Below are 13115 nucleotides of genomic sequence, written 5' to 3'. Positions count from 1 at the left end.
TCCAATGTTAAAAGCATAATTGATTTCTATGTGCTTTTGACCTGACGCGTCCACTGTAGACTGGGTGTGAACATAAACCTAGAAACCTACCCGTAGAAATGGCATGCTGCATAGAAATGAAATGTTGCACAGAAATTATAGAAAGTCTGTTGCTGTATAGCACTGTGACGTGTAGTGGAGTAATTTTCACTGTAAGGTATCAGTACTTTTACTCAAGTATGGTTTTTAGGTAATCTTTACACCTCTGGTGAAGATGCTATGCAACACCTTTTAGCACCATGCAAGCAAACATGTGCAACCCTCACTTCTGTATATCAGTTTAATGGTTGCAGGGTCTGTTATGGAAAAGTAATGTGATAGAGAAGAGAGGAAAAAGTAGAAACAGAAGTTTTTTTATGATCCTTCAAAAATGTATGAAATTGAATTTTTATGGCTTTTAGTCCATGCATGTTTTAGCTCATCTATATGTTAGTGTACTCCTAAATGTCAACTAAATCAGTTTTAGAAGATATACACATTTACCTCAAAGCAATATCAATGAGTCATCCTGCACTTTTGTCCAATCAAATGCTAGAATGAGAATGTCCCGCCCTCTAATACCACTTGCTTCTGACTAGCAAGTAGCAAATCATGGTGGATGGGATGTAACTAAAGTTAGGGTGCCTTGTATTATAATATACAGTATGTAGGCTTTTTATATGGCCTAACATATAACAATAAAGGTGAGATTCCTTTAATTTTTAAGCAGCTAAAAGTACTTCCTGTTTACACTGACCTTCATTTCAAAGAAGCAGAGTAAAGGGCTGATGAAGTGTGGATAAGAAAAAAAGCATTATAACTCTGGAAATCCCCCCTTACCCCTCCCCAACCCTATTCCCCCTTTGTCTCTTTTCATTTAATGCTGAGCACATGACAACAAAAGCTGGAAATTCCTTGGGTGTGGGGATTGCACAGGTGCACATCTTACTATGTGTTGCTGTTTGGAAATGCATGTGTAAGGGCCAACAGACACATAATCAAAGGTTTAGATGGAATTTGCTGTGTAAAATGAGGACATTTGACTTAAAGAGAAATAAAGAGAATAATAATTATTCAATTTGTCCACTAACAAGTGCATCACTGTAGAATTGTTGGCATTTTACTGAAACATACCAATCATTTCCACTATAATGCCATTTCCAACACATTTCAATAGAATATGCGGTGGAAATGTTGCTGGTGATTTTTTTATTTATTTATTTTTTACATTTTTGAATAAAATAGCTGATGTCTTTGTCTTGCTAAGACACTTAAATTGAAATTATTCACAATAAAAATGTTCACAAGTGATTTGCACCTTGATTTTTCATTGTGTTTTTATACATTATATCTCATATTTAATTTAAAGCATTTTGATGACACTGTATGATAACCAAGTACACTAACTTTTGATACAAAAATGGCAAAATTGGTTGTGAAATGGCACTACTGAGGGAAGTCTTAAATTGTTATGACATCCAATAAACATTGAAATGGTTCATGATTATATCACTGTAAGTAATGTAAAACATAATATTTTTAGGATGAATTTCATATGTTGAAAGCAGGTTTGGAGCAAGGGTAAAGCATTACATTGATAATCGAGACATAAAAGGCATTGTACTATATAAAAGCAAATGAAGGCATGATAAAGAAAAGAGTTTCTGACAGATTTAACTGAATAAGGAGAAGAAAAAGTGTACATCTCTTTAAATAATATCCACTCATGGTTAATAAAAGTTGCCATGTTTGAAGCTACTGACCTCAAAAAAAAAAGAAAAAAAGAATGAGATGAGATGAGATGAGATATTGCAAAGTGGCCTAGATTTCAAATCCCCCTCAGTTTCCATTAGTGACCCTTATCACCTTTTTGGTTGATCAATCGTTAGTTTCCATTTGATCAATCGTCTAGCTTTAGAGTCTTAATTCTGCAAATACAACATTTCATGCTTTCTTACTGTCTTTTGTACAAGTATAATTAATAATACCATTTATGTTGCCCTTAATGAACTTTCCTTGACCAAGACTGTGGTTTGAGTAAAGATTTAGAATCTGGGACATCCTCGAGCCGCATAAATGTCATGACCTCATTATAAAGCTGTAATGCAATTTTGTGGTGACTTTCATTTCTTTAAGCTCCTTTGAGTAGCATGAAGCAGCCAGAAAACTTTACATTCTGCAGTGTCAATCTGAGCCCAGACACAATCCCCATTGGAAGCACTAGCCAACGTGGATTGCATTACGGTTCAGGAGTCTGACATCATCACCTGTCTTGATCTCAACTGGAAAGTCAGAAACAAAAACAACAAAGACGTTCGCTGACGTCACCAGGAAACTAGAATAAATACAAAGGTGAGGACCAGAGCGAAGGCAAAAAGAAGGAAGAACGGAATGAAGCAGGTGTATCAGCAGGACCTGCATTCACATACATTCATTTAGTCACTTTGGAACCGAGTATGGCCAGTGCTTTGCTGTATTATTTTCTGATCCTGATTTTCGGCATTCCAATGCACGAATGTGTGGCGGTACTCCGAGATGGCAGGTGTGTCATCGAGGAACCCTGTTTTGATCTGAGCGTGATGGCTAATGTAGCCGAGCGTGTCAGCAAAGATGTGGTGGTGAGTATTCTGATCCTACTATCAGCCTAGTGCTAGAACTCAAATTGCCCATTATTCACATGCAAATAACTGCATGCACTTGTTACAAAACTAATCCGTACAAAGTGAGGGTGATATGCCTGTGGGAATAATCTTGCGCTACAACAAAGGGCTGCAACTAGAACTAAAAGTCAGGTGTTCATGTGCAGAATCAGTTTACTAGTAAGCTTTTTGAAAATGCTTTGGAGACTTTGAATATTTCAATGGGTGACCGTTTGAATGATCCTCTCAGACAGCTTCGGATGGTGAGAAGATCCTCCTGAAACACAGCTCCTTTGACAAAATTCGAAAAAAGGTAAGATGCATTGTCTGAATTCATATTATGAGTTATCGCATTATCATATCATATGTTATTTATTGGCGAATGAAATACATTGGGGGTCTTGTTATGAGGCGGGGCTCAATGAGGTCCTATATGATATAGCCAGCTAATTGGGCATGGGGCCAACCCATAAAAGAAGCCCAACCCATAAAAATTTTGTCTTGGGCTCCATGAATTTTAGCAACAATCTTAATACACCTATAAGAAACTGTGTCACATATTTCAGACTTCACTCTCAGAAAAAAATGCTACTACTCTAGTCATGTGCATGTACGCATGTCTTAACAGTACAGAAATATGATCAAGATGTACCTCTGGAAATACTATCATGCCATCTACATTTCTGGTGGCATCAGGTTTCACAAATGTATTCTAAACTGAATTGTATCATTTTCATTCATCAGAAAAATCTTCATAGCTGTGTCCTGCAGAAAATCATTGACCTATTTCAAGATGTTCTCGATAAGACAAATGGAACCTATGTCCATAAAAACGAAGAAATAAACCACCATCATGAGCTTATACACATTATGGATCAACTCAGAAACTGTGTTTATAAGGTCAGCACATTCCATTTTCAGAACACATATCATAAACGTTGTCATGTTACATCATCATGTCTACGTTTAGCTAGACAAGCACTAACCAAAACCAGATCATGCTGGTCTTTTCAGCGAGGTGCCACCTGGTTTGTTAACAATATAGCAACATTTTTACTTAAATATTTAGTTTTAAAACTAAAGGCCATTTCTTAAGCTTAGGTTGTTTTCTTAGACTGACAAATTTCTTTACTACCATTTCTTTGTTTCAGAAAAACGATAGATGTAAAAAGCTATATAAGATGTCTGACATAACCACAACTTCCTCTCCAATGGTAAATATTCTTGTACATATTTAAATATGAATAAATAATAGAACATTTTACTCAGAAGCAATTAAAGCACTCATATATGTACTTTTATCTAGATTTTGGAGAAAAAAATGAACCCAAATCAGCTTGCTGTTTTACAGCTACAAAAACTGAAGTCTGCCAGTAAGAGGGTAAGAATCAGTTTCGAACTATTGAAAAACGGATAAATCCTGTTTCTGTATGTTTCTTATTAACTCTTTATCTTCATTGGTCTTACAGGTCAGCGATGTGCATATCCAGGAGAAGGTCATGGACGAGCTGAAATCCCTCCATCTCTACGTGCAGGGAAAAGGCTTCCGGAAAAATACGAATGACTAAGGAGAAGCATGATGTTTTATTAATTCTGGCCAACAATGTGTTATGTCACATCTCTGTCTGATCACTTTAAGATGTGTCAGTTTAAGCAGGGACAGAAAAACCAAGCTATCTCTTCTAAATGAGACCAAACTTATTTTCCTGACCTTTTGTTTCTAATAAGGTATTTTAGTTGTTCGTGCTTTTAGTGCAAATGTCTTTTTTGCTTTTTAAGTAATGAGTATTTAAACAGTATATGCATATTGCTTACGTACTTTCGGTGAAAGATTGAGTGTACTGCAGTAAACGCAGGTGAGAAAATAGACAAGATATAGATAATTTTGTCAATGAAAACACAAAATACATGTTTTTCTTTGTTTTTTATTGCATTCATTTGTCTGCTCAGTAAATTTTTTTTATATCTGGCTCTGTATGTTTGCTTAAGTGTCCAGAAACAGCTAAAATTTTAACTCTATCCACAGTATAGCAAAAATAACATTTTTTGCAAGACATTACTGGTATTTTCTTTGGGAAATTCTCAAGTGGCTGGATTACATTGATTCTGATAATATACTTAAACTGATAATATAATTTTTTATTTTTTTTTGTCTTTTTCTACGCCACTGTAGATGTTTATTTATATCCATCCATATTATATATTTAACTACACAACTCTACATTAACAGCTACACTAACTACGGTACTTAACTCTGCTGTAAGGCCACCAGAACTGCAGTTCGTCCCGGTGCATGAGTGAGTTGCAGGCATGCATAAAACTCATGCATGTTAAATAAAAACAATGCATGTGATACACAGCAGGCTACTGCTTAGTGATGATGAGATCAGCCATATTTACCATATTTAATGTAGTATGGGGCATATTTTCTTTTGCCTTTTGTAATTTTGTTTGTTCCTTTTTTGAGGATGATGGCACATCGTGCAACCTGTTCATGCTGGCATCTGACTAATTTGCCTAGTTTCTACTACCAAGTGACGAATAAATTAACATCAAAATACCATGGAGTTTGACATTGACAAACTAAAAATATGTGTATTTGCATCCCTTTTAAGCGCTGGCATGCTTATTTATTTTGCTATTCTAAAAATGCACAGTTATACTGCATTTTATAATTCGCATTTTAGTATTGCTTTTCCCTTCTTTTAGAATTGTGATCCAGCAATTGTAAATAACTGATACATATTATATTTGGTTAGAGGGTTAGACTATTTTTCGCTGTAGCAAATGCTATAGTAATGATGTGCTTGTTCATGTTAATTAAGTTCCTTTAATTATTTGCTTGATCATGTTGCATTTTTCATTTCATTATTTGTAAAGACATTCAATTTTATTGGAAAAAGGATTGAATTGAAAAGTGAAACTTCAAATACACACCATGACCAAGCAGGATATCATTGCTGCTAAGCGTCAAAACAACAGTGACTTAGAGAGTCGAAAGCTTCTCAGATCTTGATAATATCTCATTTGAATCATGCTCAAAAACAGCCAGAGATACACAAGAAACAGCAGCGCCCACAGCGGAAACTGTGGCGGGTTGAAGAAATTCGTGAATGTAAAGAAAAGAATGAAGAGAATGAATGAATGAAGGAACTATGAAACTTTGATGATCTTCTAGTACTCAAAAGATGATTAAACACATGTCATTACTTTTCTGCTTCATGCATGAGTGCAACAGCTCTGCCTCGTCGCATGAAGTGATGTCACTGAGAAACCCCCAGTCTCCCATCACTTCTGGTAAGTGGCAGCGGCAGCTTACGATAAGCAGAGCAGAGTTGACCACAGATCCAGCCTTCTACTGAAGGGTGGTGTCAAACACATACAGTGAATCAGAGAGAAAGAACTGAGGCAGAGGCCTGGAGGAAGATGCACACCGACAGCCTGAAGAATTTAATGAGAATCAATGAAGGTACTTTTTGCAGGAAAAAGTCACTTGTTGGCTTTTGAAAAGTGACAGATTAAAAGAAATGAAATAAAACAGGATTGTGAGACAGTATGAATTGCTGGATCTCCCTTCACCTGTTGCAGTTCCTGTGATTTCATGGTAAATACCTCTTCTACATGACTTGATCATCAACCCATTGAAAACAAGAGCACTATACTGTCAGCAAATTATCTGTCATTAGACGTTCAATTTGAAAATAAAAGCATATCTATTTATATGTGTGTTTGTGAGTGAGTGTTTGTCAGCACTTTCATTCTCACTCGGGTCCTGCTTTGCATCCAAAATGCACCGTGAGCATCTCTACACCAAACGTTAATGACATCAGCTTTTAGAGGCTTCTTCCTTGAACAAGTGAGCATTAAAACTTATGTGGAATCAGCAATGCTTTGGAGGAAAAACAACTACAAATCATTTGGCAAAATCTAATTTTTCAATTGGCAATTACTTGGAAGTCGGTATGATTTGATGTCTGATTACTTTTGCTAAAGCAAATTCTAGTGAGAAATATTGGGTATGTCACATAAAATATTACCTCAGAGGTCTTGACCTTCTAGACGATATCTAACAATTAAAATTGTACAACAATACCATAATAATCTATATACAGTATCTAAAATTTAAATTAAAATGAAATGACAACAGTATATACAGTAACGATCTGTGAAAGATGAGAGAGAATGGATTAGGTCGGAAAAAAGTCACAACTGTAGTTAACTAGAGCATGAACCTTTGAAGTTCATGCTCGTCACGGTTCTCCTCACCGCATTACACTCCGAAATCGAAGTTCACCCACCTGTCATTGAAATTTATCACTGCTTAAAGTTTCGGGGAGAATGTTCAGGGACTGACACATTGTGTAGGCTGAGGATATCTAAAGGTTCCACTGAAAATAAGGCCCTCATGCTATGTGTGCATTGAAGCTGGAGCATGCCTATGTTTCTAGAGTCCTATGTCCCCCAGATTTATATAGCACATAAGAAACACATGAATTTATAGCACATGAAAAAGGGTCCTATGTTCCCAAAGTCTTATGTTTACCAGATGTATATGGCATATAAAATAGGTTCAACTTAACAACATAGATAAAGACCGCTTTATTAATTCACTTGGTGTTGAAGGCAGACTTTGTGGAGGGCTGTAATGAAATCATTTGAAAAGTTAGAGAAGTAGATGTTCAGTGCAGGTGGCTTCGTTATCCAAGAACATAATAGTGTTAGGTCCGAGTCCACCTTGTCGAATCCGAGTCGAGTCCTAGTTTTTAATCAATTGAGTTTGAGTGGCAGACGTTTATTAATATCTTTTTATCTTAATTTTATGTTGTTGCTTATTTTTTCATATTTTATATTACACACGACGTGGATTCGTCTCTACTTCTGGATTTCTGCGTCCAAAGTGTCAAGAGTCCAAGTACCCCAACTCTACATAATTGAATCTTTGAGTGATTAGAATCCATACTTTATAGCCTGGTGAACATAATCATGTGTTCTTATGTGCCATATAAATCTGGAATACATAGGACTCTGGGAACATAGGAATGACCGCCCCTTGGGGAAACATGCTAAGAAGAAAATCTGTTTCCATTATCTTATATCAAATAATAAGTCAAGCTTCTACATGTGAACAGACACTGTGTTCTGAAAGGTCATGTGCAAAACAAAAGAAAAAAAAAAGGTGTTCCTGTGGCTCAGTGGTAGAGCATTGTGTTAGCAGCGAAAAAGGTCGGGGGTTCGACTCCCAGGGAATACACATGCTGGTAAAAAATGTACAGCCTGAATGCACTGTAAGTCGCTTTGGATAAAAGCGTCTGTTAAATGCATAAAAAACCGCCATAAATTAAATATAACTCACAACTTTACTTGACTGACACTATTCACTGATATAGACCTCTTATTGGACCCAAGGTGACTGTGTACCTTTCACAATTCCCTTCTCCCTATGGACGTACACCATTAATGTACAATTTTGATATTCAAACACACTTCATTCAATAAAACTAGACTGCCGTCGACTTGCACAATTTACAAGAGTTGTATCGGAAACAAGGTACAAAGTGGTTTGGAGATAAAGATCAGAAGCTCAAATAACAAATTATATCGATTCATATCTTGAAACCAAAACAGACACAAAGGAGCTGACACATCCTCTCTCAGAGAAATTCACAAGACTGTAGATACATGTGTCAGGCTTCATAGCTGGTGCACTAAACCACAAACTATTGCCAGTTGTTCTTGTGATAAAGGCAAGGTAGAGTGGTTGCTAGGGTGTCACTAAGCAATTTCTAAAGTGTTCTGGATGGTTGCTAGGCTATTTAAAATGTGCTGTCGAGGGAAACAACATCAAACTATGAAACATCTCACATCAGTTAGCGGTATTACAAATTATCATTGGCCATGCTACAATCCTACATTTAGCTAATATGTCAATACCCTATTCCCTGGATACATTGTGCTCCCTTGTAGATGTTTGTACATTGGTAAGCATAAATTAAACCTATATTTTAGCCCCTGCAGCAGTTAATTTGCATATAGAAAAGGGCAGAAGCAATTTAGTTTCCATGAACTGTCATCTCAGAACGTGTCACATTTCCTGTGCATGCTCAACTGCTCTGCACACTGTGTGGTTGTAAACATGTAGGAGTGAAGACCAACAAACAGAAACACTGACAAAATGCATATTTAGGCAGTCTACTGTTCGACGTACTGATTACAAAATTAGTGAGTGGCTTGAGCACAGTAAAATAGAGAATGAGTGCCATTTGTCCATTCAAAGAGTGAAATAACACACTGGTGTTAAGGACTGTCCCTAATCTGAATGGGATAATCCAACAATCATTTCTGTTCCATAGGTGAGTAGGTCAAATTAAGAAAAAGGTGATTGGAAAATACGGATGAGTCAGGCTCCACCCACCTCCCCACACATGCATGCTCTCTCTCACATGTTGCCTCATGAACCATGAGTATGAATGGCCTATATTTGAGAGGCCTTATGGCTGGTCTATATAATTGAACTTCGCTATACACAATACACAAAGCTATATACACTATCAATTTTAAACAATATGCAATATAAGAAATGTAATTATATATAAAATTTACTAGGATAAGGGATTCTTTCAGAGAAATTACAGAATTACTGATTTAAAGAAAATAAAAGCCTTTCTAACTTTAAAAGAAATAACTCAACTGATAACGAGTTTAAAACTGTGCCAGTCACAATTTCCAAATTCATAACTTGCATTTCGATGCACAGCAATATCTGTAGGAGCAACACTGCCATCACACTTAAACACCACATACAGCAAACATCAGGGATGGAAAATATTATTCAGAATTATTGCGTATGACTGTGGTTATTCTTTGAAGACAATTTTTTTTCTCGTTGTTTTTGGTCTTGATGACCGTAAGGTTTATAAAAAGATTCACAAGGTGTAAAAATTAGCCTTATAGCAAGACTTTAGTGTCACTAGGCCATGGTTTAGTTGAAACAAGGATACTGAGCTGGGGAGGGGCTGAGGGTATTTCCAAAAACACACTTTTCTCCTCAGTAATGACTGGACCACTGACAAGAAATAGCACTCACGTTATTAATATGCTACGTGAATATAATGAAAAGTCATGAGTATTTGGCCATAACCATCATCTTTCTAATAAATGTGGCAGGGTGCTTTGAACTCTTCACTTTACCTCTAAATTGTGGGGGGGGGAATAATAATAAAGTATGGAACGATTCGTTCAAAAAAAAAAAAAGGAAAAAAGGAAAAGGGGGGGGGGGAGGGGAGAGGGGGGATTTTAAAAACGTAATTATGGGCAAAGTAATTTAATTAATTGCAAAATAGGCCTACTCCTGCACAAAGACACGGTGATATAGCTCCATCTCGTGGAGAAAGTCGTGGAAAACAACCATAACCAACGGAACATACCTAAACTAATTAAAAAAAGGAGAAATAAAAATAAAATAAAAATCTCAAATATAAATACAACGTAACTCAGGGCTGTCTTGCCCACTGTATTTCAGTACAAAAAGAGCTGAAAGCCATGAATAATTTTATGAATTAATTATATAATTACAAAGTCTTAATATCACTAAAAAGGGTAAAAAGTAGAGGACAAAAACTAATACATTTAAAATATTACGTCAGCAATAATTTGGCGGGGCACTGGAGCGGTAGTCTACGTAGCTTTGCAGCAGAGATTCAACGGTGAATACTTAATATTGCACTAATATTACACATGTTGGTAAGTTTGGAGTAATTTCAATTGTACAACTGACATTTTATTAATGTGCTTCGGGCCAGTATCCACAGAAGACATTATGTCTTATTATCTCTCATTATAGCATACCGAAAATTCGCGCTCGTTTTGAAGAGGCCTACTGGAAAACTGTATTCTTTATTTTACATTAAGTCTGTCAGACTACTGGTTTATATAACTGATTTTGATACATTTCTTTTATTACAGTTCCTTGGTGTCAGGAATTGGCTGCAAGATTTTATGAACGTTTCTGATAGAATGAAGGAGGAAGCGTTTACTTTATGGAACACCACAAGGTAAGAGATTATGTTAGTCATGCACTTGTTGTGATATTAGATCAACAGTGAAACGTGGATGTTTAGGACAGTGCTGTGGTGAGTTTTTGTGACATCTAGTGGTTAAGAGGAAAATAAAATTACATTTGAACAAAATCACATTGTACCCTGATTGTATAATGTACATTAGCAGAGAGAGAGAATATATCTATTAAAATATATTTTAATAGACATATATTATCATAATTATGTATTCATAAATATGTTCATAATATGCATAATTAATATTTTGCAGGCATCTGAAACCCTCCTTAAAGTGGAAGCTTGTTTTGAACAATCTGAGAGATGTGAGATCTTTGGACTTCGGAAAAGAGCAGGAGAACAAGGTGAGGGAGAGCCGCAGACATCAAAATAAAGCAAATGTAGAAAACACATGAAATACTGAAATGTGAAATACTGAAATCTCTATGTTGAGATCACTTGACCAGCAGTGTCTTGCAGTTTGACCAAATTAAAATTTTTTACCTTATCTGGCACTTTTCCAGTGGTCAAAGCACTTTACAAAAAGTAAACATAACAGTATATCTAAGCCGAACAGACAAGCAAATCAAATATACAACAAAACCATATACATATTAAAGACACAGCAATAGCGTAGCATAGGCACAACTCAGATTGACAGTATGGATCATCATTTATGAAACTCATCAGTGCAAACAGAATGAGTTTGGACTTAAAAAAATATAAGTATATATATTTTCAAATAGCCAGTCCCTGTTGGAGTGATGAATGCAATGGACATGACAAACAACCTGCAACACCAAACCATTTCAAACGGTACCTGAAGATGATAATTGCAGAGACCTCAAGCAATGGATGAAGCATTTACCAATTATAGCCACTACACTATGAAATGTCTTCGTCCAAGATGCAGCTGCACCATCCACAGCAACCACACATAAAAAGGTAATTTAGCGTGTGTCAGGATGGTGAAATACAGCAGCCACTGTGAGAAGAATGAAGAATGAAGCATTAACAACAGGCAACATAAAGACATAAAACAAAAAGACAAATAGCTCAGATGTGAGTCATTAGCGGTTTATAAATTAAAACGATGCATCCATGCAAAAGGTGTTAGTATAAAGTCAAGGACCACTGGGATGAACAGGAAGCAGTAAAACAAATACAAATTACTTAGCGCACCTTTAAAAAAAGGGAAGATTCTTTCCCAATTAAAAATTAACCCGTTTAATCCCAAATTTTTCCCAGACATGAATAAACTGCTCTGGTCATGTGACAATTTGCACTAATCATGTGAAACTGCACATATGTCATTGAGACCATTAATTTTTTTATAAGTGCACTAAAACATCAGTTAGTAAGGTTTTTAGAGCTTTATAAATGAAAACCTTTTTTACGGTCACTATTGTGACCGGGTAGAAATCACATTTAGCTGAAGTGGTTAACCCGAATGCAGGTAAGTCAACCCTTTCCCCTCCTTCCCAACATACAATATAAAATTGTTGGTGTCTATAATACCCCAGAGCATCACAGAGTGTCAAACGCCAGGAAATACTGAGGTAAGTTTCTTTAAATTTAAACCTACTTACCCAATCAGCCGAGAATGACAGCAGACCTGAACAGGTAGAACACCAAGACAGATGAATTTCTTGTGTTTTTCTCTGTGTGAATTTCTGTGTTCTGCTTAGGAGCCATCAAACACAGGGAAATTCAACTTAAATGTAAAGCCACTGATAAATGCCAAGTTCTGTCATGAAACTCTAGATGGCGCAGGCTGATGGGTCCTTAACGCAAACTGATGATATTCACATCATTAAACTACTTTGCACAAGCTGATTGATGATGTTGCATGCAGCCAATGAACTTGCTGCTTTACATTCACTAGAGCAGTTTGCAGTGTGCTTTCAGAGTCCTCTGAAACCCTCCACCTTCCCCAGCTCCACATGTACTGATCTGCTACAGGTATTATATATGCTACTTGTCTTGTGCAGTAGCAGTAAGTCTTAAATACTCACAGCACCGTATCGGCATATGTATTGGCAGTGGCAAGTTCCTGTACTTGCTTTGTAGCAATAATCTACAACAACAGCAATAACCAACAGCAACTTTGTCATATTCATTACAATGCTAAAATCTTCTAAGTGTTGTCATGATAGAGCTATATGCACCACATTACTATTGCTATTGCTATGTATATTGCTTGTTAAAGTAAGTGTGTGCATTTATATTAATAAATAAAATAAATTACTAAGAAGGCCTACATAAATTAAAAACAAAACACTAATAACTAAAATCATTTGTTTTAAATGCTACAAATAAATTCAGATATCATAATATTATAATGTACAGTATGAATAAAAAATACATTTAAGTAAGGGTTAGATGACAACAAAAGTAATGAAAACTT

At 36.1% G+C, this 13115-nt stretch overlaps 1 protein-coding gene across 1 annotated transcript; it reads left to right on the top strand.

The window, feature by feature from the left end:
• Positions 1-2474: 2474 nt before the first annotated feature.
• Positions 2475-4225, top strand: LOC107757217 (uncharacterized). Its single transcript, XM_016574632.1, has 6 exons — positions 2475-2633; positions 2908-2970; positions 3402-3557; positions 3809-3871; positions 3964-4038; positions 4127-4225. The coding sequence occupies exons 1-6, from the start codon at positions 2475-2477 to the stop codon at positions 4223-4225; spliced, it is 615 nt and encodes a 204-aa protein (XP_016430118.1).
• The last annotated feature ends 8890 nt before the right edge of the window (positions 4226-13115 follow it).

The sequence above is a fragment of the Sinocyclocheilus rhinocerous genome, unplaced genomic scaffold, assembly GCF_001515625.1.
Source record: "Sinocyclocheilus rhinocerous isolate Xijiao unplaced genomic scaffold, SAMN03320098_v1.1 scaffold1164, whole genome shotgun sequence".
NCBI lineage: Eukaryota > Metazoa > Chordata > Actinopteri > Cypriniformes > Cyprinidae > Sinocyclocheilus > Sinocyclocheilus rhinocerous.
The sequence above is the reverse complement of the archived record's forward strand: the minus strand, read 5'-3'. Positions and strand labels throughout refer to the sequence as shown.